The 26,520-nt window shown below is 41.5% G+C and overlaps 1 protein-coding gene across 7 annotated transcripts in view; it reads right to left on the reverse strand.

Annotated features, from left to right (window-relative positions):
- Nucleotides 1–26,520, reverse strand: part of ASTN2 (astrotactin 2) — an 828,204-nt gene that overhangs the window by 461,400 nt on the left and 340,284 nt on the right. For all 7 annotated transcript variants that reach the window (XM_023628756.2, XM_023628754.2, XM_070251110.1 and 4 more), the window contains one exon: nucleotides 12,429–12,596. In XM_023628756.2, coding sequence (XP_023484524.1) covers nucleotides 12,429–12,596 — 168 coding nt within the window. The remainder of the gene's footprint in view (nucleotides 1–12,428; nucleotides 12,597–26,520) is intronic.

The raw sequence follows: 26,520 nt of genomic DNA on the forward strand, positions 1-26,520 counted from the left end.
CCACTACAATGTGAGTTCCATGATGGCAGCGATTTTTATCTGTTCTGTTCATTCTATCAGTGCCTGACATCCTGCTTAAATTAAATACTTGATAAATACCGGTTGAATGTTAAATGAACAAATACACGAATGAATGAATACATTCCAAAACGAGTTCTTTAACTCGGATGTCAAAGTGTTACATTAACCTACTAGACGAGGGGTTGGCAAAATTTTTCTGTAAAGGGTCAGCTGGTAAGTATTTTAGGTTTTGCAAGTCATAGCTATTCAACTCTGCGGCTGTAGCACATAGTCATAGGCAACGAGTTAACTAGTGAGCTTAGCTATGGTTCAATAAAACTTTATTTATAAAAGACTGCAGTGGGCCTGTGGGCTGTGGATTGCTGACCCCTGCACTAGATTACATTCTATCAGGCCAGGCACCGGGTCTGGTCTTGCTCCCCGTTGGATCCAAGTACCTAGCATAGTACTAGTCCAGCATTGTCACTCAATAAAAATTTTGAATGAAATGACATATATATGAAATGCAGTTCTGCTCTTCACTCTGTCACAGAATTATCTAATTGAACTTGCCATAATAATGGAAATGTTTTATATCTGTGCTCTCCAATGTGGCAGCCACTAGCCACACCAGGCTTTTGAACACCTGAAAAGTGGTGAATATGAATTAATTTAAATTTTAATTTAAATAGCCACATATGGCAGTAGCTACTAAACTGGACAGTGCAGCTCTATCACAATCATTCTTTTGCGTCATGATCCAACTCTAGTCTCTCCTCCTCCAGGAAGCCTTCCCTGACTGCTAAGGCTCACCGTAACTGTCCTTTTTTTCAATAATCCTACAATACTCACTTCATTCAATTCATGTTTTGACCATAGCTATAATAACAGCTAATGTTTGCTGAGCTTTGTGTACCAGGCGTTGTGCTAAGTGCCTAATATGCTTTATCTAGCTCAGTCCTCATCATAACCCTCTGAGGATTGTTATGTTGATCCCACATAACATTGTTATGTTCTCATCCCACCCATGAGAAAAGTAGAGGTTCAGAAGGGTCAACGAAATGTCCAAAGTTGTGAGGATCCAAAAAGAACCCCAGTCCATTGAATCCAGAGCTCAAGTTCTTGGATTTAATTCACTGCAACATGTTTATTAAGAGAAGAAACTTGTGCTGATTCCAGTTTCTTGTGTGTATATGCTTTCTATCCTCCAAGAGATCTGGAGGGCTGGAGCATCCTCTTTCAACATCCTCGAAAGCCGTGTTGGGCACAGCATTGGCTTTCAATGCAGTTTTGCAAGACACGGAATTTCAGAGGTGGAGAGTCCTTAGAGAAAATCTAATGTAATTCTCTTTTGTGTTACAAACAGAGAAACTGAGGCCCAGAGAACAAAGCGACATGTCAAAGTTCACATTGTGAGTAAAAACTGCAAATCTAGGCATGAAACCAGTGGGATTTATCTCCAAACCCAGTATTTTTTCTTTCATTCACTCATTCCATTATTCATTATTAAACATCAACAGTGTGTTAGACAATAGGCTGGGTTTGGAAATAATGCAGTGAATAATACAGACACAACCCTTCCCTTTATACAGCATACAGTCTCTTAGATAGCTAGTAATTGAACACAGAATCACACAAATATATAATGCAAGTTGTGATTCTGTACTGATAGCACAGGCTAGCGGTTAAGAGGATAGACTCTGAAGCCAGGCTTCTAGGATCCCAGTCTAGACTCCACCACTTCCTGGATGTCTGACTTTGGGAAAATCCATTAACTTACATGGTTAAGTTTCCTCATCTGTAAAATGGTGATCAAAATAGGGCATTACATTAATTCTAAGACACATAACTTTTTGCATTTTAATATCCCCGAAATGCAGACCTGTCTGGTAATTATTAGTATCTTATGGTCATTATTTGCAGAAGTTTTTTCTTAGTGGTACATCAAATGTTGGTACGCATATCCAACTGTGTCTTGGTTTACTGAAAATATGACTATCTACCACAAAGGGTTATTGAGAGGGTAGGATGAGGTAATATATGGGAAGTGCTCAGAAGGGTGCCTGATACACAGTTTGCACTGTATAACGTGCATTATTATTATTCCTATGCACTACAAAGGAAAAAGAGAGTGCACTAACAGAACATAAACATGGGGGGATAACTGAGTCTAGAAGGTCAGCGAAACCCTCCTTGAGGAAGTGACGTTTATGCTGAAACATAAAGGTTAAGAAAGAGTGAAGAAACTGAAGAATGGGGCTTAAGGACTGGGGCTGGGTGGAGAGCAGACTGCTGCATGCAGAGGGAACAGCACGTGCAAAGACTGTCACATTGGCTACTGGAAATGGCTCATCGTTAACAAAGGTGGAACACTGCACAACGCAGCTTTCACACCTTAATAACAATCCCAAGTCCAGCCTATATTTTTACCATCATCTCCCTTTTCCATATTTTTTTATTATTAATTGATTGGTCATAGGTATTACAAATATATTTAAAAACTCTGGATTTTTTAAAATAGTGTTTTATTTATTTATTTATTTATTTATTTAATTTTGTTTTTTGGTGAGGAAGATTGGCCCTGAGCTAACATTCCTTGTCAATCTTACTCTTTTTGCTTGGAGAAGATTGTCACTGAGCTAACAAATGTGCCAATCTTCCTCTATTTTATGTGGGATACTGCCACAGTGTGGCTTGACGAGTGGTGCTAGGTCTGCACCCAGGATCCAAATCTGTGAACGCTGGGCCACTGAAGCAAAGCCAGTGAACTTAACCACTATGTCACTGGGCTAGCCCCGGAATTTCCTTTGAAGTAGTAGGAGATGTACCATTTTTAGAAATCCCAATTTATTTTTATAATATACTTATTGAATTAAATTATTTATAGTCTTTAATTTAAATGCCAGTAGATTACATTTTTGATGATAAAATCTGCTCTAAAATGCTGAGAGTCCCCCTTATTTTGGGGACAGTCCCTCCAGAGATAATCATCAGAGATACCTCCAGTTGCTTTCCTATATGCAACTTTACAATGTGAGACTTCAGATCTCTCACAACCTCTTTCTTTCAAGTTCAGAAGCAAAGGTTGCCTTGGACTTTCAGTGGGACTGGCAAGTTCCCAATAAGGAAAACTTTTCAAAGTCTCTTTTGTAGACCCTTCTAACCTTCTTGTCCTTCTCCACGTTTGAATCGTCAGTCATGTTGCTTGCTGTTGTGGGCTCTCGGAAATTTTATGACTTCATCTTTGACACAGATTGTCCTCTTTCAAAGAACCTCAACCCTCTTCCACAACATAACATTTTACAACACATTTAAACCAAATATTGCAAGACTCTCAAACAGATATAAAATGGTTTCCCTACAACTTACAAATGCTGTTACAATTCCACCACTCAGTTCTGCATTTTTCCCTTGGCCCCAATCCAACTGGGTCTTTTTAATTTTTTAAAGTCAGCTTAGTTTGTAAATTCTTTGCCCAAAGGATTCATGCCTGCCTCTGAGAATTCTCTGCAAGTACCTATCAAAGAGAGAATGCCAGAATGCCTCTCTACTCTCAGTGCTAAGCTAACTTTCTCACACAGTGACCCCTCAAAACACTAGCTTGTCACTCAGTCTGGGTTCAAATCCCAGATGTGATATTTAGTAAATATATGATCTTGGGAATGTCAGTCAACTACTTTAAGACACAGCTTCTTGTATGGAAAAAGGAAACAATAATAATTACCTAGAAATGCTGTCATAAAGATCAAGATAGTTATATGAAATCTCCACATGATGCTTGGTACACAATAAATGCATAATAAATTGTAGATGTTGTTATTGTTATATGTATCTCACATACCAAAACTCCACCATGCAACTCTTAATGGCAAGCTCTATATGGCCATTGTATAATGTCCCCATCTGCAATATATAGATAATGAACCTGCATTAAATAGACCAATCTGATGAGATATATGGGCTTTTAAGATCAACATTCATTTAATGGCCTTTAAGCAGAAAAATCTTGATTTGTTGTTGTTGTTTGAAGGGCTTTTTTTGGAAATGGTTTTTAAAAGTTTGATTCCAGGAGCAGGCCGCATGGCATTAAGGTTAAGTCCAGCACGCTCCAGTTCGGCAGCCTGGGATCGCAGGTTCAGATCCCAGGTGTGGACCTACACCACTGGTCAAGCCATGCTGTGGCAGCGACCCAAATACAAAATAGAGGAAGACTGGCACAGGTGTTAGCTTAGAGCAAGTCTTCCTTACCAAAAAAAAAAAAAAAAAAAAGTTTAATTCCATTATCTTGCATATCTTAATAAAGCAGCATGGGGTTCATAATTGACAACCAGTTCAGGTTATAGCAAAGTTCAGGACCAGGGAGTGGTGAGATGGAGAGCATCATGGCTTCTGAGGAACAGAGTGATTCACTCCATGGACAATTGTTTTCCCCAGTTGACGTCCACTGGAGGAACAGTATAGCTGGACATAGACTAACCCTACACAGGTAAAGGACAGAGCTTACTTTATTTGAGTTCAAGAAAGACTCGTGATACCGAGCTCAAGAAAGAAGGTGACTTTCAGAAGATAATTAGCTATACCAGACAAAAATCTTTAACAAAAACACACAGGCAAAATGTCATCATCAGCACCCTGAGGGCTAGCCATGGTCCTGACACCAGAACCCTACATTCAACCCATTGACCAAGCCTTGACCTTTCAGCAACTGAAACTTGCTTCTCATTGGCTCATTCATTCATTCATTTGTTCAAGAAAAGATGTATTAGCACAAGAACTGTTTCAGTACCTGAGGTACAGCAATAAACAAGATGAGCAGAGGCTAAGTCTTTATAAAACTTATGTTGTATACAGAGCTCTCCTCCCTGGTCTGCCAGAAAGTGGGCTCTCTATAGACAGAATTCAGCTTACTTAACTGCAGATCTCCCCTATGCACTATGCCACTTAAACCCTACATATCTGCTATATTACCTAGAGCTCCCCCGCCCCCCATGTTACAATCTTCTTCAAGGCTGGGACATTCTCCATCTCTGTGAATTCTTGGATTTCATAACTTCATAAGGTCCTTGTGTCCCTTAACTTTCTTAGCAAATAATACAAACAGTCTATAAATATTAGAAATGTTTAGTACAATACAAGACATATATATGACATAAACATACACACAGTATTCTCATTGCATATCCAATTGCAAATGAAAAGTGGCTGCTGAAGATGTGAAAATAAACTGAATCTGATGGCGAACATGACTGAAGTTCACATCAATTGTGAAAAGAAAATTCAATCAGCTTTAAACGCCATTTACAAATTGTTTCAATCATACTTAATGCTGTAAGTTATTAGTGCTTAGAAGGTCACAGAAACATGAATTTTGAGCTGGAAAATATCTTAGGAATTATTCAGGGTTGTAATTTGTATCTTGCCACTAACCTACTGAGTGACATTAGGTGACTTGCTCAGCCTCAGTGGCCCTCAGTCTCCTCATTACTTCAGAATAGATGATGTCTGGAGTCCTTTTTTGCATCAAAAGTATGTTCTCACTCTTTGTTGAAGAGAAGGAATATGAAGGACACAGCATGTGACTTATCCAAGGTCAAATGGCAAATCTGTGACAAAGCTGGCACTAGGATGGAGAGCCTGTGACTTTTCTCAGTGCATAAGTTTAAAAGTCACTCAAGGACTAAATGAAAGGGCAGCAGATAGGAATGTCCAGGTTGTTAATTTTCTCTATGAGGTGGTCGGCTCCTCAAGGCAGGGACTGTATCTTATTTTATTCTTAGATAATCTAACACAGCTGTGCATTGCTGGATTCAAGGCATCTCATGAAATATTCGTTAAATTAATGGAAATATTTATTGAATTAATTAAGTGAAGACAATAGTGACTGAATAAGGCTTTATAAAAATAACAGTAGACACTGTTTTGAGTGCCCACCATAGATTACTGTGCTAAGTGCATTTTAAATGTGATTTTTCATCTCGTTCTCATAACAACTCTGCAAAGTAGGAGTTATTCTCCTCATTTTTACATATATAAAAAAATGAGGCTTGAATATGTTAAATGACTTGCTGAAAGCCTGACAACCAGTCAACACAGAAGCAAAGATTTTAACCTGGTTCTGTCTCCCTCCAAAGGATATTCCAATTCTACTCTGGTTCACTAAGTGCTTGAATGAATAAATAAAGAGATGAATGAATTAGTGACTAAATGAATTAGTGTTCTACTCTTAGTTGCCTCATGGGGTTTCGGCTATGTTGTCCAAAGATTTGTAGACACAATTTAGTAAGATACCACACATGTGCAGAACTTTAATAAACATGTTTCACAGTACGGTTTACCCATGATGATATTCTTAAGAGTTAAAACTTGATCATTTGAACTGTTTGGTGCTGCATTTTATGGAGCTATAGCAAGTAGCCAATGAATGTTCACTTTCTGTCTTCAGAGAAGTGGAGTTATGGTGGTCTATTCTGGAAAGGAGCATAATGTCACCCTCTGGCAACATTTTCAAGCCTTCTCTAAGCCTTCAGCGAGACCCTTCTTTGCCTTGGTCCTTGATTGCTTTGTTCTCATCCTATCCACTGTTATGATAGTAAATGTTTAATGATTGGCTTTCCAAAGAAAATAAGCCATGATTTGTAACATTAACCAATTTTGTTGGTATAAATACCCTTATCATAGCCAATTTCCAAGCTATCTAGATCAAAGAAGTAAATAAAGAGTTGGGACGAGATGATAACAATCAACTCTCATGAGTCTGTACAAAGGACTTCCAGCACACCATGGATCCAACTCCATAATCAGCCCTGTGGGTGGTACTAATTGTTGAAACCCCTGAAAAACACACCTGAGCTAGGCTACAGCACACAGCCAGGAAAACTTGGCCAGGTTCATCCATGCATCATGGTGATTATATATCCTTCGGCAGCAGCATCTCCCCACGTTCCTCCTTCTTCGCTGTCAGTTGCGAGGAACGCTCCTTCTTATTGATGCATCCAATAAAGCTTTAAGGCATGATGAGCAATGCTTGAACTCATGACTTTGTTCAGCCCTACAGATCCCAGCTACAGAAGGAAGGGCTTATTTAAGGGAAGCTAAGCCACTTTTGACAGATCTAAGACCTGAATATGTACAGGGCTTGGGGGCTTAGTTTTTCCATGACTTTCCCCAAATTCTAATTCCTTATAGAAGCAAAGGAGGGGAGTCCCTGCTGTTCCCTTGGACAGTTAGATGTTCCCCAAAACGACTGGACAGATGTGGAGGACAGTTTTCTTTTTTCTGTCCCCAATATAATCTTGATAAATCCCTTAGTGGTTCTCAGAATCTTTAGATCCTTATCGTTCTATGAATTCTCTTCAAATTACCTTTCCAACTGCATCTTCTGCCACTCCCCTATTTGTCTTCCTCCACCTCATGTGCAGCACATTCTCCAGATGCCAGCCAAGCTTCCCTACTCTCTGGTTCCTGGAATCATTCTAAACTTTCTTCCTCTTTTTTTTCAATCATGAAGATCCCTCCGCTAAAACACCCTTCCTACTCATAGCCCCTACTGCTTCCACCAGGCTCAGCTAAAAGGTCATCGTCTGTGATATATCTCCTTAAATCCCCATCTAGAATACATATATCCCTTTTATCCAGGCACGAGGTACTTTGTTAATGCCTGTTCTTGATTTATTCCACATTGTGTCTTTTATAATAGTTATATATGAGCATATTATTTTTATTCCCGTGAAAATGTGAAATCCATGAAGGCAGGAACATTGTCCAATTTTTCTGTGATTTCTCATAGCACTTAACACACAAGACTTATGAGTTGTGGAATTAAGAAAATCTTGCTTGAATTGAATCTAACAAATTGAAGTAAATTTTGCAAAGTGGGTCTCATTCAAGCCCCATGAAAATATGTTCAGGGATCTTATTTCCCATTTCCACTCCTTATCTGTAGATGGTCCCATCCGCTTATGCCTTAAGTGACTTGTAAGGATCAGCTGCTTTGCTGGGCATCAGGGTGGGAAGGATACGGGGATGAATTAGATACAGTCCCTGGCTTTAAGAAGCTTACGTTTTAGCTGGGTAGACAAGTTTCCAAACAGTAACTCAAATTTTAATCAGATTTTCAGTCACCGGACAACTCGGATGATACTGTAGAAGAAGTCACCCATTCTACCGAAAGGAAATGAGAGGTAATTAAGTGAATAGGATTTTGGAAGGTAGATAATTAAAGGATGGAAGACATTTCAGGTAGAAGGAAGAGCTTGAAGTCTAGTCAGAAGGTAAGACTGCATGGGGCGTGTGGGGGACAAACGTGATATGTACAGAGTGGAGAATGCAAAAAGGGATGCTCTTTGGGATGTGGCAGAATGGGAGGGTGAGACCAGAGCATCTTAGAGGTCAGCTGACCGGCTACTGGACAGTTCTTGGTGAGACAGTTTCTCTAAAGCTGGAAAATATTCAATCTGAGTTCATATATAAGTGGATATGAAGGAAAGAACTAAGAATTGGTGTATACAACTGTTTCGAGGAGCATGGCGCGGGAAATTCCTTTCTTCCTTCCTCCTTTCATTATTGTCTGTGCACTAATTATATGTCAGCATTCTGCTAAGTTGTAAAGATATAGAGATGAGTAAGAAACATGCTTTGAATCCTCCTTCCCAGCCCCTAATAAAGCTTGCAGTCTGGTGATAAATCCAGACAAGGAAAGACTAATAATTCTGCACAGGAATGAGAACTCTGACACATGGAAACAGAAGCTATGAGAGCAGAGAGGAGGATCACTCAATCTGGTCAAGGCTGGGGATGGTAAGTCAGGAATGCCTCTGGAAGGAAGGGTGCTTGGCCTAAATGAAATAGAAATAAAAAGGAGCCCCTGATTTCCCAGTAAAAGGGGGAGAAAAACATTTCAAGGGGAAGGAAACAACCTGTGAAACGGATGTAGGCATGAGAAGCCACGGTGCCTCCAGGGACCTGCAGGTACCGATGCAGCTAGAGCCCAGGGCATGTGGCAAACAGAGGCAGAAGATGGGGTGATACAAGGGAGCATGGTTTTGTCAGGATAATTAAATTAATAAATATGGCAGTGGGGTCTTTTACTGTTTGTGTAGAACACGAGAGGACTATTTGGGAGGAAGGATAGTCCTTGGGCGAGAAGCATCCACAATAGTTGGTAGCTTGTTAGAAATGCAGAATCTTAGGCCCCACTCTAGATCCACTGAGGCTTAAGAAGCAGTGATTAGAGCACAGACTCCTGAGTTTGAATGCTGGTTCTGCCACTTGCCTGCTGTGTGACTTTGGTCCTCTCACCTTTCTTCTCTGGGCATCAACATCATCAGTGATAAAGTTGAGAAGGTCAACCCAGTGGATTCTAGCGACATTTTCAGCTCTAAGGTAGGTGTGTATGTATGTGTGTTTAGTTCTACAGGATATTGGTGGAAGAGCTGATAATTTTCAAAACTGGCTAGCACACACCTGCTCCCTGGATGACCACTATTTGGAATTAGCCCTCAAGCCTGCAGCCCAGGGAGAAACTCATCAGAAACCACCAACTTGCACCTGAAGGCAGATCAGCTGGGAAACCAGAAGGTCAGACCCTCAGGCACTTACCACTCTGCCAAATTGGGCTTCATGAAGGGAGGCAAGGAAGAGAATCCCTTCTGTCCCCTCCCACCAATAATCTTGCCTCCTTTTTAAAGAAAGAAAAGGAAAAAAGGAGAACCTGCAGGACCAGATCCGGTCCTGGCTGTTGGGTGAGCATAATCAAGAATGTGTGTGTGTGTCTGTGTGTGTATCTGTATGTGTGTTGGGGGTAAAAAGGGTACTGTTTAGGGGAACAGTGTCTTAAAGTCTAATGTTTTAATTAAAAGAAAGAAGATTCAACTGTCTGGTCAAATGGTACACTTGAATTGCACTGCATCTTCCAACCAGCTTCCCTAATTGGCCTATGCAAACGCTGCAAAACTGTGTCTGAATATCCTCCCAACTAAAGGATAAGAAGGAATGGTGGCTGGAAAGCCAAATCCTTGGCCTACTCTGCAGGGATACAGGAGTTGGCCTGGGGAAGCCCTCTCCTTACCTCTGAACTGCTGCCCCAAGAAGAAGTGGAAGAGAACATGAACAGAGGAAGGACTGGGCCACTGTGACCCTCGGCTCTACATCTGCGCCATGAATTTTCCAGGCAAGATCTCCAGACTCTTGTTAATGGAGAGAGGGATGAGGTTCCAGAAAAAAAGATACCAACAAAAATTGCAGGAAGGAGCAGAGGACCAGGAGCAAGGAGAAGTGGGGTTCTAACACCAGCTTCATTTGTAACTTGCTTTGAGACCTTGGCAAGTCTCTTCTTCTCTCTAACTTGTGTTTCCAAATTTGTGGACATTAATAACTACCACTTATTGAGCAACAACTAAGAATAAGATATTGTCCATTTAGTACAAATAAGATAGTGTCTCGTGAGTTTAAATACCATCTATACGTGTTGACTCACAGATTTCTATCTCCAGCCAAGACCTCTTTGATCTCAATGCCCATTTTCCATCTCTACTTGATGTTCAGTCATCTTGAACTTATATACAAACAGGACTCTTGATTCCCCTCACCTCAGCTCTGACCCTCCTACAGCACCTCCTGACTCAATAAACGATAAGTCCACTCATGCCATTGTTCAGACAGAACAATTTGGAATCATCTCTGACTCCTCGCTGTTTCTCACCTCCTACACCCAATAACAAGTTCTGTCAAATCTACAATCTGAATATATCCAGGTTGGATCATTTCTCAGCATCTTCTCCCCTTATCCCCGTAGTCCAAGCCACTACCAACTCTTGCCTAGATTAAAATTTTGGTGCCCTGAAGTCCCTCTAAGGTTTGCCACACAGCAGCCAGAGAGATCCTGTTAAAATGTAGGTCAGCTCATGCTGCTCCTTTGCTCAGGATCCTCCAATGACTTCCCCTCTCACTCAGAGTAAAATCCAAAGTCCTTGTCATCCTATACAAGGTCCTGCAACCTCTGTTCCCCCCACAACCTTCCTCTTCTCGAGTCTGCCTCCTGCTCCCCTCCTCTCTCACTCCCTACCAGCCATGCTGGTCTTCCAATGGCACATTCCTGTGCTCCTGTCACCTAGTATTGGCCCATGCTGTTCCCTCTGGCTAGAATGCTCTTCCTCCAGACAGTGGCGTGGTTCCTCCATGCCCATCTTAAGGTGCCTGCTCAAATGTCACCTTCTCCAAGAAGCCCTCCCTGACCACTCTCTATAGAACAATAACTCCTCTCTCACTCCCAGCTTAGCATTCCATATGCTTTGTGCTCTCCCTCCAGCATTTATCATCACCTGACAGAGTAATGTATACATTTGCCTGTTTGTCTATTAGAGCATTGTCCAACAGAACTTTCTACAATGATGGTAATGTTCTATATCTGAGTGGTCCAAGATGTAGCCACTAGTCACACGTAGCTACGGAGCACTTGAAATATGGCCAATGTGACTGGGGAAATAAATGCTTACTTTAATTTTAAGTAAGTTAAATTTAAGTAGCCACATGTGGTTAACGGCTACAGTGCAGATTCAATGTCTCCCTTGAAAATAAACTTAATTAGGGCTGACATTTTGCCTCTTTTGTTCACTGCTGTGGCCCTGATACCTAGAAGAGTCTGGCTACTCAATACATATCTGTCAAATGAATGAATAAATGAATATGCCAAGAGCTTTCATGCATTATCTCATTTAACCCTAACAAAAGGCTTGTGGGATAGATGCTATTTTCATTCTCTGGTACTCAGAGACAGGACATGTCTTGGTAAAGAACTCGCAGATAGTTTGTACCTGTGACCAACGTCTCCCCATTTAAGATGAATAGATTCTGGGGATCTAATTTACAGCACAGTGAATACAATTAACCATACTGCATTGTATACTTGAAAGGTACTAAGACAGTAGATCTTAAACGTTATCATCACACACAAAAAAAGTGGTAAGTATATGAGGTGATGGAGGGTTAGCTAACTTCACTGCAGTACTACATACGTGCATTTCATACTATATATGTGCATGAAATCATGGCATTGCACACCTCAAACTTACACAATGTGATATGTCAATTATGTCTCAATAAATCTGGGAAAATTATTTTACAAAATACCCAGATAGTAAGAGGTGGACAGGATTTGAGCTCAGAGACGTTTGATGACATTCAGACAATTTGCTTTGCTACAGTTAGACTAGACGCTCTCTGTGGTCCTTTCTAACTCTGAGATTCTGCGGTTTTATGAGTATTTTCTCCTTTGCAGCACATGGTTTAACCACCAAGGGGACTGATGGACCTTTACACAAAGCACATTGCCAGTGGCTCAGGAACCACAATTCTTCAGACAGAAGGAACGCAGAGCATCCTTCACCCCATACCCTCCCTCCCCCATCCCCAGCCCTGCCCCCATGGCTCACCGGTTTCTGGGTCGCAGAGCTGCTCACAGGCATCTGTCGTCCTCTGTCCGCAGAGGTCCCTCACCCATGGGGAAGTGGCATTGATCTGGTAATACAGGGACAGCTTGGCTGGGTTCAACCAGTCGGAGATATCCAGGTAGCTCCCTTCACTCACCACAAAGCTGCTCCCTGTGGGTGAACAGAGAAAAAGACAGCTACTTTCTCCCCGATTTTAGGGTACAGATGTGTCTCATTGCTGATGCTGCAGGCCAGCAACACAGACAGGTGGGCACGAGCCATCCCCCACCCCAGCTTGCCCGTCCTCACTTGTCTACACACATTCACAGAGCATTTACACTGTGTCAGTCACGGTGTCAGCAGCCAATAGAGACAGAGACAAATCAGACATCAGAGACAGTTCAGCCTAGTAGTTGAGTCAGGCCCTTAGGACTTGAGTTCAAATCCTGGATCTCCCTTGAACAGTCTTTGACTTTGGGCAAGTCATTCAATACCTCTAGGCTTTGGTTACATCATCTGTAAATGGGAATGTTAATGGAACCCACCTCATTGTTGCGAGAATAAAATAAATTAATGTAGATAAAGTGCTTAGCCAGTTCCTGAATTGTCCTACTAAAGAATAATTAAATATTAAAAGCTAATGTCTCTGTCACCCAGGCGGCCCCCCTGGAATGGGGGTCACTAATGCCCACAGGGGCCAGGTGTCTGATATCAATGGGAGAGACTGGCTGAGTGTAAGGGAAATAGCATCCTGGCCTCCTGACCTAGCTTGTATTTTGTTTTGTATTTTCATTCCATTAGTGAGAGATAGATAGAGAGATTCAAAGACATCTCTAGGACCTTTAAGAAAAAAACTAGCACTTGTGCAATGGAAAATGCCTTAATGTTGGGAATCAACAGGGAAAGAAAGAGTTTGGGGGAAACAATACTGAAGTCTGGATCAAAACGGAGCAGCTGAGAGCCCACTCTAGCCAATTCTTGCCAAATGGGTCTAAAGCCGAGTGGTGCAAGAACTTCAGGTTATTTTCAGGAGAAGCTGGAAATTCAGGTTTTTATTGTAATCAACCAATTTGGAAATGATGGCTTAAATTTTTTCTTGAAAGCTTGCGTAAGACAAACAAAAGACCCTAGCTTTGCAATCTATCCTCTAAAATGCTCCTCTTTAAAAATACATATATACACACATACACTTACATACACAAAAATATATATACACATATACATATGTGCATACATACATGCATTACATACATATATACACATACATATATTCTTTGGGGACAAGGAACAGAAACCCATTCAAGGTGGCTGCATGTCGAGTGTAAATGTGAGAGTGTGTATGTAGCAATAAGGTAAAGATACAATTTCACAGGAGGAAAGAAAAAAGAGAGTTCAAATAGGACCAGGCTCCACAAAGCTGGACCGGAGAGTGGTTCTAGATTCATGGCAGATCTATGGACCCCAGCAGCAGGAGGTCTTAAATTGTTTCATAATTAATGTGACTCCATTTATCTCCCTGTACTTGCTTCTCTCTACTTCACTGTCAACCAACAAAATCTTTCCATGTATGCAACTCAAATTTCCCAAAGGGGACTCAGACAATAAGCACTATATGAGTGTGACAGCAGCTTCTCTGTCAGGTCACATTAGACCCTGCTGGCTGACCAATGGTTGGGCTCCTCATGGCTCTGGTGCCCAGCTGTGGTCCAAAGAACAACGGCCAGGGAGGCAGGATCAGACCTTACCTGGCTGCCCTGAGGACCTAAGATTGCCTGAAAAGGGTGAGGGTGTGGCAGGCAATGTTATCTTCTCTAACTTACACAAAGGTTAAGATTTATATCATCCTATAGAATGAGCTGCTAAGTAAAACACAGTGGACACCATGATTTTTGATGCGGAGGAAAGAGGAGTTTATGTGAAGCAGAAGGAGTAGATAGCATCAGGCTCAAAGATAAGGAAATGACCACATTTGAAGTTGTCCTAAAAATCCTTGGCAGCTAAAGCGAAAAAGAAAAAGTCTGCTGGATTCCATATTTCAAATTTCTGGCAGGGGAAGATATGCAAATCTATCTGCAAAGCCATATTTCCCCCTCTGGAAGTAAGCCCGAGCAGAAACATGTCACATGGGTCCTTGTGCAAGGCACCGAACATCAGTATCAACTACAGATTTTTCTTTTAAAAAGCACAGTCATGCTGTTTAAATGGATAATTCTGGTATTTATTCTCACTGAAGACTGAGGGATGGATATTGAATTGTGTCCCAGGGCTGAGTCTGCCTAATCCCACTACTTCAGAAAAGCTACACAGTGCAGAGATAAAGAGAATCGAGTCAGCAAGACATGCATCCAGGCCTTCAGTCTGCTACTTACTAGCTCTGTAAACTTGGGCAAGAAAACAGATCCTCGGTCATCTCATATGACAAGCATGGAGACTAATTCCCCCTTCCTAGGGTTAATATAAGGATTAAATGAGAAAATGCATTTGTCTTAGGTCAGGTTCACCAGCTATCAGACTCAAAGGCAGAGAGTGGCACATAGGAGGGCTTTTGGAGTGCCCTCTTGTAAGGGGATGAACCAAGTGGGGTTAGGCAGAGGGAGAAGTCCAACTGTCCCATCGGAAGCTCTGGAGCTGAGATGATCCTTCAGTGTTGTTCCAAATCAAGACAAGGGTATTGGGCCTTTGTACCCCGACACTAACCAGTCATAGACTCTGGGCTTTCCCTGGGGAAGGGACTTTGGTGAAGTGGTTCCTTTCAATGGAGGACATTTCTGCAAGAAAGATTCAGAGTGAGTGGTCAACTACCACCATTCCTGGAAGCTGGGGGAATGAGAGCCTAGGTTCTAACGAGAGATTTGGATGTGACATTACAACATCCCCTACAGTATGTGAAGTCTCTGGTACGTTGTGAATCTCAACTAACAGGAACTATTTGCATTCCTGTTTGGATTTCTTATGAACTTGGGAGCTCTGAATGCAGTACCAGTTAACAGATCTCTCTTAAATATGAGAAATATGGAATTCCTTGGAAGGGAATGACTCAAAAGCAGGTTATCCTCAGCTTCTTTAAAAAGATACTATACCAAGGTATACTGCTGGTTTAATGGCAGAAGGGAGTTACTATCCTTTGAATGCTGTCTTTGTTCCAGACCCTGGGATAAACATGTTTATACCTCTTGCTCACTTAATCCTTTCAAGAGCCTTGCAGGATAGTTTTAGAGAAAGACAACATGAGGTTAAGAGAGAAATTGACTTAGCCAAATTCACACAACTAATGAGTGGCCAGAGTGGAAAGTGAACCCAGGTTTCTCAGCATCCAAAGCTAGGACCTGCTCATCATTCCAGGCTGTCATGAGAATCGGGGCTCTGGTTGGCTATCAGGCAGAATTCTTTTCTGTGCCTTCCCTTTTAATGCATATCCTGTAGTGATGGAGGGCTTTTGCTCTCTCTGATAGACTATGATTTCCTACAGGGAAGAGGTCATGACTCATTCACTAGTCCTCATCAATCCAGCCCTCAGCAAAATGTCTGGCACATACTAAGAGTTTAATAAATGTCTGTTGAGTGAATTAATGAAATCAAAGTGCCATGCTTGGAGGGAAATTCAACTCACTTCATCATGGGATTATGAAGCAGGAATGCCTCCACATTGAACCCAAGGTTTATTATTTTTTTTATCTTTTGAGAGCCAGAATACAAGATTAGTCCTTCAGAGTCTCCTCAGTTCCAAACCAAATCTTGAACTCCATTATCACGGCTCCTGAGCTCTCATTCACCTCGTGGGCTTGTGGCATGGATGATTAAAGTAGAGATGCTAGAAGAAATCAGTGCGAAGAGGCAAGGACATATGGCAGGGAGATGCCACATCCGATAGTGAAAGGAAGTAACTGTGCAAGATGTAATCACCAAGACTTAATCCATGAGTTCATTTAAGCAACATTTATTAAACACCTCCTTGCACAAGAAAGACACATAAAGAATGAGAAATGGACTGAATCTGTCAAGAAAATTATGGACTAAAAAGGCAGATCAAATGGATGCACATAAAGCTCTAAGACAACTTAGAGTGTTGTAAGAACTGCCTGAGAAGGATAGGCATTGCCTTTAGACATAAGGGGAAGGAAAAGCAAGGTCAGAGCGGAGTCAGTGAAGAGTCGGCCTTTAAGCTAGACTTTGAAGAATGTGAAGAAAGAACAAAAAAACAGGCAAAAGCTGAAGTGGCATTTTCCCCTCCAAGCTGGTCTTCAGACCTAGCTCATACCCCTCAATCTCTCTAATACTCACTAGGTATTCCACTTAACTAGCAGCTATATATGCCATGTTATAGATCCATTCATTCAGTCATATATTTGTTCCTTTAACAAATAGAACACCTACTGTGTGCCATGCCCTGTCTCAGGCTCTGGATGAGTAAAATGTGGTATCTGTCCACTGAGAACTTAAAGTCCAGGAAGGGAGTTCAGAGATGGCAAATCTAAGGCAGAGCATGAGTGGTTTTTATTCCTCTTTTCTTATCCTCCCATCTAGATGCGCATTTCTTGGAGGCAAAGACAATGCCTTATTCTACTCTGCAGTCACCATAGCGCTTAGGATGTAGTGGAGGCTTAGAAGTTGCTGTGGGGTGTGTGTGTGTGTGTGTAGAGAATGCAACGGATAGAGAGAGAGAACAGGTAATAAGGTCAAAGAGTGGCAAGCAGCCCTTTCTAGGTAAATTCTAGCCTTACTTTGAGAAGAAATACATATAAAAGGGAATAAAAATGCATTATTCCATGTGTCTCATATTTCTCTAGTTTTCCACTGGACTCCTATTTTATTTTCTGGGCTTTAGATCAAAAGCACCCCCTTTTTTCTGGGTACTCTAAGATTCCTCTTTGTGCTCAAATAGATCTCCCCAGAGAACAAGGACTCTGAAACAAATCTTTGCCAAAATCTCAACTTCAAAATGTCATGTTTCCTTATTTTTAAATATATATATATTTTTTTCTCCCACTGGCTTGTGGGAATATACATCATCTAATTAGCCAAATGGATTTTCAGTTCAGCCCAATCATTTCCTTATCTAGCATCTGAAGCTCAGCGTTGCTCAAGGGACTACACGGGCACGGAGGTCCTCATTAACTCTGATCTTCAATTACATTGATTATAAGCCTGCTTCTGTAATTGTGCAGCATAGATCAGGGGTGAGCTGGGGAGCTCAGGCCACTCCGTGGTGTTCTCTGAAAAGCCAGAGGCCCATCAGACCCCAAAGAAATGAAAGCTACAGATGAGAACTAAAAATACCACGGAAGGCGGTATCACCAGACAAAATTGCCTGGAGAGACAGACGGCAGCTGCAAGTGTCTTTCATTACACCTTGAATCATGAGACAGACCTCTGAGAACCCTGGATAGAAGATTTCAAAAGAAGGTTCTGATCACACTGGTGAATGGGGAGCAGAGGAATGAAACATTGCATGGCTGAAACAAGGTCTTCACAAACGAAGCTCAGGGAATTTTTTGGCCAAAAGTATTCAGCTCTTTTTCTCCCTCTTCCTTTGGGTGCAAAATAATTAAGCTTTCCTTCCTTCTGTTACATCATGTATCCCCAAGATGATTGCATTCATCAAGGTCTTGGACCTGGGAAAAATGCCTTTCCAGGGCACAGGATGTAAAGCAAACTGCAATGAAGCAGAAATGAGGAGCCCATCTCCCATCAGCCCAATAGACTGATGAAGAATGCACCCAATCCCATCTCTCTCCCAGTCCATGGAGGCCCAAGTCAGGCTTGAATACATTCCACCACCTGCCATCGACTGAAAGCTATTTAAGGAGTGAGCGACCAAACTCTACAGACACAAGGTTGAAAACGATAGTTTGAAGGTTTGCGAGAGCGGGCAGAGACAACCTGGATTGCTGGGGGCTCTCAGTCTCTGAGTGCAACAACTCTCTAGGGGCCCTGGTGGAGAGAGGGTCTTTTACAAGTGTCTCTGAGTCATCAGCCACTTATCGTTATGTCTTCAGCTGCTGATCTTCTCGTTCCAGCTCTCTTCCCTTCTGCCATTTTCTTTCCTTTTTCCTTGGATCAACTTCAACCTATTCCTCTGTACTGGCTTTACCTGTTATGGGCTGACTTGTGTCTACCCCAAAATTCACATGTTAAAGTCCTAACCCCCAGTACCTCAGAAAATGACTGTATTTGGAGATTAGAGTCTTTAAAGAGGTAATTAAGTTGACATGACGTCATTAGGGTGGACCCTCATTCAATATGACTGGTGTCCTTATCAGAAGAGGAGAGTAGGACACAGACGCACACAGGGGGAAGACCATGTGAAGACAAAGGGAGAAGATGGCTACCTACAAGCCAAGGAGAGAGGTCCTCAGAAGAAACCAACCCTGCCAACACCTTATCTGGGACATCTAGCCTCCAGAACTGTGAAGAAATAAATTCCTGTTGTTTAAGCCCCCCATCTGTAGCACTTTCTCATGGAAGCCCTAGCAAAGGACTACACTACCTCTTACTTGTCTTATTGGACAACAGCTGTCTCTTAAGCTTGCTATTTGCTCCATTTATTAACCTTTATTTTGTGTCATGGGTCCCTATGGATCACTTCTCAGAATAAAGTTTTCAAATGTATAAAACATAATGCACAGTATTACAAGGAAACCAATCACTGAATACAGTTCTATCCATGGACCCCTCAGGGGTTCATGGAGTCCAGGATGCAAACCTTAGTCTGAGCTAAGCTATTTGCATCCATTCCGCAAATACCTAGTCGGCTGCCTGACCTGGTTCCACATACTCCCAACGTCACTGGATGGACAGAGGGAGTGGCAGCACGGTTATAACGAAGATGCAGTCCTGCTAAAGAGTGTGAATTAGCTGCAAATAAAATGGAGAAGAAAAACATGGAGGAGTTCCAGTGGCTTTTTAAAAGAGGGTCAACCTCTTTCCTTTTGTTCTTTTTAGATGAACATACTATTTTTTTTAAGCTCTGACAAAGAAACTTGGTTAAGATTGGAATTTTCTTGGAACAATCATACAATAGATCAGAATTCTACGATGCTACCTTACATATTTAATTTCAAAGAATGTTAGAAAACTTTGAGTTCCTCTAGTCCAAAGTTTCTCAACTTTCTTGTTTTCATTATCACCCACTAAGAAGCCTTTTTAGACATTTTTCTTCATTAATCACCCCCACACAGGAAATGTTAATATCAGAGATATAGTACATATTTGTTTATGTACTGTGCTTTTGCTGTACATGAAAAGAGTAAGAGTTTTTGTGCCCCCTCCCCTCCAAGAATCAATTTGCATATCTTTGGAAGTATTATTGCCCTCATTGAGAATGGATGCTCTAGTTGAAGATAAACTGAGGGTTAAGGAAGGAGAAGGATATGCCCAAGATCCCACTGGGATTAGTGAAATATCTACAACTAGAACCCAGAGTTTATGACTCCCATCCTCTTAGCGTAGTGAGGGAGGTGAGGGTTAGAGAGGTGAACTGACTTTCCCAAGGCAACAGAACTACAAAGTGGCGGGGCTGGACCAGAATCCAAGTGTTGTGACTTCCAGCTCTGGATTTGTCCCAGTATTTCACCCTGAAAATCAAGAATAGACCCCGTGGAGGGACGTGAGTTATCATGAGGCCGGAGCTGCCTCACTGGGAGTGTGAAATAGTAATAACCTTGAGAGGCCCACATGTGGAAGAATTCATTGCTAAATATCCTTGAAAAAGAAGCGTGGAGATAGACAGGCCATTGGTATTCGACGTTATAAAATAGTTACTTCCAAATAAAGCTGTATCAAAGCCTCACTTCTGCTCCCCCAGTGGAGGTTTCCCTGAAATGCCAGACCCACATTTGCTCCAGGCAATTGTTGTATTTCTACTGCTTTCTGTCTTGCTCACCTCAAATTGTGATCAAAGTCTGGCTAAAACAGATTGCCACAGAATTCCACATGCCTTTATGTGTCCCCGGTCTTGCTTCAAAGTTGAGTTTGGGGTGTTTTGAGTCGGGACCAAAGAGATTTGAAGTGTTGAAATTTCAAAAAATTATTTTTCTCCCCAATGATATAACCATTTGGTACCAAGCTAGGCAGCAGGGGAAAAGAACAAAGTCAAGAAATGCTTCTCAGTTTTCTTTAAGTTATTTAAAATTTTAAAGAATTGTGGTTAAATGGAAAGCAGCTATTTACTTTTAATTTAAGAATTTCTTTCTTTTTTCTTTTTTTATTTTTATAACTTTCTTCATTACTTCATTGGGAATTTATGCATCAAATCCAATATCAATGCTGGATTTCTTTTTGATCTGAGATCAGTGCTCCTTGAATGAACGTGGTGGACAATTGCTCCCAAAACTCAAAGGTCGTTTAGCTCTGACTTGCTAATATTGAAAACCTTTCTTCTCTGTCAGCTAAGTAAGACATGAGCCTAGATGAGAGGTAAAGGGCTGGATTCTGGAGCCAAACAGCCATGGACTAAACCCTAGCCCAGGCACTGAGCAGCTGTGTGACCCTGCAACAAATCACCTAATCTTGGTAACCCTTGCCCATCTCCTTATGGATACAATGAAATACTTCACAGAGATTCTATGACCATTAAACAAAATGCATTTGAATTGCCTAAGAATAGCACCCCTGGCTATGTTGTACTATTCCACGGGACAAAATTTACATAGAAACAATGCATTCTATGTATAATTGTATGTCTATTCATACATACTATGTATATTATTATGTATTTCATATATGGATGTACAATTGGATAATTATGTGCTTCTATGGATATATGCATACATATATGTACATATACAAGTACAGACAACTCTACGAATAATTGTATCCTGTGTGGATGGTGCCTCCTGGAGCCGTGCAACATGGTGGTGTGCCTGGGCCACAGTCAGACAAAAGCTTCATTAAAAAAAAAAAAACAACAACACCTTTCTCTCTCCTACTCAAGGATGCTTATTTTTCCTTTGCTGATTCACAGCTTATCCAGGCAGCATGTCTTCTGATTTTCACAATATCCTGGAGTGAGTAGGATATGGCAGGAATGAGGGATGTCACCTTTATTTATTTATTTATTTATTTATTAAAGATTGGCCCAAAGCTAACATCTGTTGCCAATCTTTTTTTCTTCTTCTTCTTGTTCTTCTCCCTAAAACCCCCCAGTACATAGTTGTATATTCTAGCTGTAGGTCCTTCTAGTTCTGCTATGTGGGACACCACCTCAGTGTGGCCTGATGAGCAGTGCTAGGTCCGTGCCCAGGATGTGAAAGGCTGAAACCCTGGGCCACTGAAGCAGAGTCTGTGAACTTAACCACTCTGCCACAGGGCTGGCCCAAGAGATGCTACCTTTAAGATGTATTACAGGAGGGAGAGGTAACATTATAGAAGCCCTAGAAGGATGCCTGGCATATGTTAGGTGCAATGAATCTGCAATGAAAATACGAAATGTGTGGCTAAGACATGACTGGCTGACGGAATTAACGAATGAATGAATGCACCACATGACTTCCCAGACCCATTGGCTTAACTAAATTCCCTGCCGTGTGCCCCCTTCTCTGGGTCCCTTTTCTACGAAATACACTTCTTTTTGCCTTTCCTAAGGAATCTGCACAAACGTCAGAGGCTGTTTGGCAAAGACGGCTCACAACTGTGAGCACTAAGAATAACCATATTAGCAATTCCTCCCGGATCTGTTTCATTACTACACTGTGGATCCAATGCCAACTCACCAAATTAGGCCCCGGCACCTGCCTGCTTTTGTGTCTCTCACTGTCAGGGTGTGTGTGTGTGCGCGCATGTTCCTTTCTCTCTAGATGTCTCACCTTCTATTCTCTTCTCTTTTGTCTAGAAATAAATTCAGCGCGAAAAGCACAGACCTCGGAATTGGTAAATCTGGATTCAAAAAGTGCCCTTACCACTTATGATTTGAATGACCTTGGGAAATGCTTAATATTTCTTTTCTCATCCTCCTCATCTATAAGAGGATGAATAATACTTACCTTGCAGTATTTGCATGAACATTAAATGTGACTGTGTGTGTTCCCGACTTAATGGATATACTGATCAAATGGGAACTTTTACTACTGCTGCTGCTCTTAATCTAATGGATCCCAGAAATAGCTCTGGAGGGCAGGTGTTTCCTTTATCCCCATTTTACAGACAAGGATTGAAGCTGAAGGATGTTAAAGGGACATGTCTTAAATTGCACAGCCAGGAAGTTGATGATTCCAAATAAGAAGTCGGTCTGCCCATCTCTGATCTAGAGCTCTGTCTATAACACCAGGCTGCCTCCCATTCCTCTCATTTCAGGGAAAACCTATCCACACTACTAAGGTGTGTGTGTGTGTGTGTGTGTGTGTGTGTGTGCTTGGCTTCCATCAACATTCATCTCTGGTTCTTTCTCTAAGTACTGAGCTTCTCATGGTGGTGGTTGACACATAAATCAGACCATGTTGAGAGTATATGTGAGAGAGAGAGTGAAATGGCAGGCGGACGGTGACATAATATCGTAATTCAATACGTAACATCTCCAAAGACATGCGATACATCCTTACGACATTTCCAGAAGATATTTTCTGGAAACTGGACAATAATTCAAATTAATGCTAAGCCTAAATCTAATTGTTTTATGATGCTACAAAGGACTACATGGAGCAAAGCTTCCAAAAATCAGAGGTTTCAACAGTCATGTTGATGGAACAGATTTCACTGTCTGGCACAGATGAGAACAGCTGCCTAAATATATAATATCGGTACCTGGAGCAACATAATAAAGAAGATGCGCAGCTTAGCGACATTGTAGTGTTTGCAGCCCTCAGCCCTTCACCAGCCAAACTCTACAGTGAATTCCGGGAAAGGTAACGAGAGAAAGGATAAGATTTTTATCTGAGGCTCAAATGAAGGTCTGGAGGCTCAAACAGGACGGAGGATGGCTGAGATCCACATTTCTGGTATATGACTCATGAAGGATGAGTTCTTTTATTCTGTTCCCAGAGGGAGTTGGTGGGGTGCAGCTTAAGGGAGGCAGGCTCTGGAACCACATAAGCCTTGGTGGAACCCCAACCCTGCCACTCATCAGCTGATGGACTTTATGCCTATTAACCTAATTTTGAGATCCTTGAGGCTCCTCTTCTGTGAAATGGGGACAATAATCCCTACTACATACTCCTCTGTACAAAAGCACATGGGGATGTCCATGGTTGATGAGGAGCAAGTTGCCAAGAATACGTAGGATCTTATCTCAAGTTTCAAACAAACAGCAATTCAGGGTGTATGCGTGTGTGTGTTTAGGGGTAGCAAAAATTCTGGAAGGATATACATCAAAAGAGTCATCAAGCCAGTAGAGTAGAACCAGAAATATGAAAGAGGGCATATTTAATATTTAACTCATTCACTCTTGTATTACTTTTGTAATAAGAGTACTGATGCTGTTACCACTACTATTACTACTAGTGTAATAACAATAACTTCAGAAGGTTTGGGGAAGAACAAAAAACAGAATTACGTTTGAGTATTGAGTCAAATACATAGTAGGTGACCAAAATGTGCTTGTTATTTCTTTCTTTGTCCCTGGCCACCAAGGAATGTGTTCTCCCTCCCTTGGACTAGGAGAGGCATTGGAGGAAGGCAGCAATTGACTAAATGGTCTGCTCCCTTGTCCCATGCGTGTCCTTCCTAGTCCATCACCTTGCCTTTGCTCAGGTTGGTCCCATATCATGGAGCATCCTTCTTACCATATCTATCCTCCCAGGCCCAGCCAAAGGCAAACTCGTCCTTTCATGGTCCTCTTACCTGGAAGTGGCTTGTCCTTCTTCTGTCCTTGATGGCCTGGCATATGCACATCTCTCCTTCCATCAGTGTCATTACTATGCATGGATGACGGTACTTTCAGCTATTAGAAGCATACTATCTTAGATGCTATCAAATGGAAATGGAAGCAACAAACCACGCAGTTCTCTCCCCACACTCTCCAATGGTGCTTCAAGTTTCACCTGAGACTCACTAATAAGCCACAATAATAGGCAATTTTTGTTTAGCGTTTACGACACCGTGTAAGACCTTTACATCCAATATCTCACTTGATCCTCACAGCAGGAATATTAGAGGTTCTGGAGTCAGCCAGATCTTGTTCAGCAGCTGTGTGAGCTTGGGTATACTTACTACCTCTTTGGGGCTCAGTTTCTCCATTTGAAAAAAAACAAGAAAAATAACAGTAATTGCCTCTAGGGTTATTGTCAGGAAGAAGTAAATTAATGAATGTAAAATACTTTTTAGAGTGGTTGGCATTCAATTACACTATACTCTGTGTACCCTGCGTGCATATATGTTCTACAGAGTTGTTATCATTCCCATGTCACAGATGAAGTGTGGAAGGTGGTAAAGATGTTTCTTGCCCAAGTAACAGCCAATTATTTAATTACAAAACCTGTGACTAGAGTCCAGGTGTCCAGACTCTGGGTATTGTGCTTTCTCTACTCATTTTACTTCTCAGCAGGTTGGTTACTGTGATGAAGCCTGAATGTACTGATTTATACTGTCAACAAAGGTTTATTGAGCGCCATACATACACCAGGCCTGGTGGTAAGAAGTGGGTATTTGGCAGGGAACAAAAAAGACAGAGCATTATAACACTTGGCTGTAGAGAGCGTGCAATGTTGAGTAGGAGATGAGCATTAAACACAGCAACCTTTGCATGACTACAACCAAGAAGCAGTGCTATGCAGAAAGAAATAGCTGCCATGAGGACCCAACAGGGCGTGTTGTGTGTGTGTGTGTGTGTGTGTGTGTGTGTGTGTGTGTATTTTAGGGTAGAGAAGGGAGCGTGGTGGTATCAGTGAAATAATGTTCTTTGCAAAGAAAATAAGATATGTGACGTTTCTGAGAGAGAAAATTGGCTGCGTTCTGTTCTCACTTGGAACTAACAGTATAGCAAATGATGCTGGCTAAACCAGGGGATATATAGGACAATTGGTGTATACTTATGCTTTTGCTTTTAAACTTAATTGTCCTTTCTGGGGTGCTAAGTATTTGAAAGAGCACAGTTAAATAGCCACACCGTGATTCTGTGAATCTGAACCAAACCCCATGGTGCAGTTTCACAGTTTACACAACAGGAACGGGCATTAGCAGAGGGCGCATAAAAACCCCAAAGTAAACTAACATAATTTCACTTATGCAGAGAACTAGTCAATTTTCTAGATTTTTTGTGGTTAAATTCATTTGGATGATGAGGCTCTTCTGTCCTTTTATGGAGAGAGAGTCGAGTGCAGTGTTTAAGAGCAGGAATAAGGGGGCAGGACACCAGAATTCACATTCTGGCCATGCCACGAACTAACCAAGTGATGATGACCCAGTTCAACGGGCCTTGGTTTCTCAGCTTTAAAACTATGGATAATAAGCTCACAGGAATGGGGGAGGTAATACATGTAAATTAGATTGCATTGTTTCAAATTACTCACTTTTAATGTAAAGGAGGTAATACGTGTAAAGTGTTTAAAACAGTACCTGGCACGTAATAAATGCTTAATAAGTGTTAGCTATTCTTATATTATTTTTACCTACATGTATTTGATAATCCTATTGTGAAATACAAGGGAAGGTTGTCTTGTTCAAATACAGTTTGGCAAAAACAAACACAATAACCAAGACTCCTGCTTAAGCAACATAATAGCTTTGGATGTAACAGTGTAAACAAAAGCTCATTCTGTGACTCATTTCTATTTTCTTAATTGCCTGCTCTTGCTCTGGACCCCAGCCAGGAGTCAGTCTTCAGCCCCGTCATGGGGACACACACATCAGATTGTGTGTGCGCTTAAACGCACAGCTCCTGTTGCTTCTGAGGGCTGCAGAGAAATGACATTAAAAGTGAGTGATTTGAAACAACTGAAATTTAATTAAAAACAAAATTAAAAGTTGTTCCAAGCCAGGCGCTTCAGCCAGCAAGACTCAGAGGAAATTAGTAAGTGCTGCTAATAGCTGGATCCAATTCACAAGCCTCTATGAAGAGACAGTCAGAGGAAAGAAGATGCATACTCTTTAGATAAAACAATTAAAGATCATGTCTGAGGAATAATCATGAACAGTATCCCAGGGCAAAACAGAACCTTATTTGCTG

This window comes from Equus caballus, chromosome 25, assembly GCF_041296265.1.
Source record: "Equus caballus isolate H_3958 breed thoroughbred chromosome 25, TB-T2T, whole genome shotgun sequence".
Classification (NCBI taxonomy): Eukaryota; Metazoa; Chordata; class Mammalia; order Perissodactyla; family Equidae; genus Equus; species Equus caballus.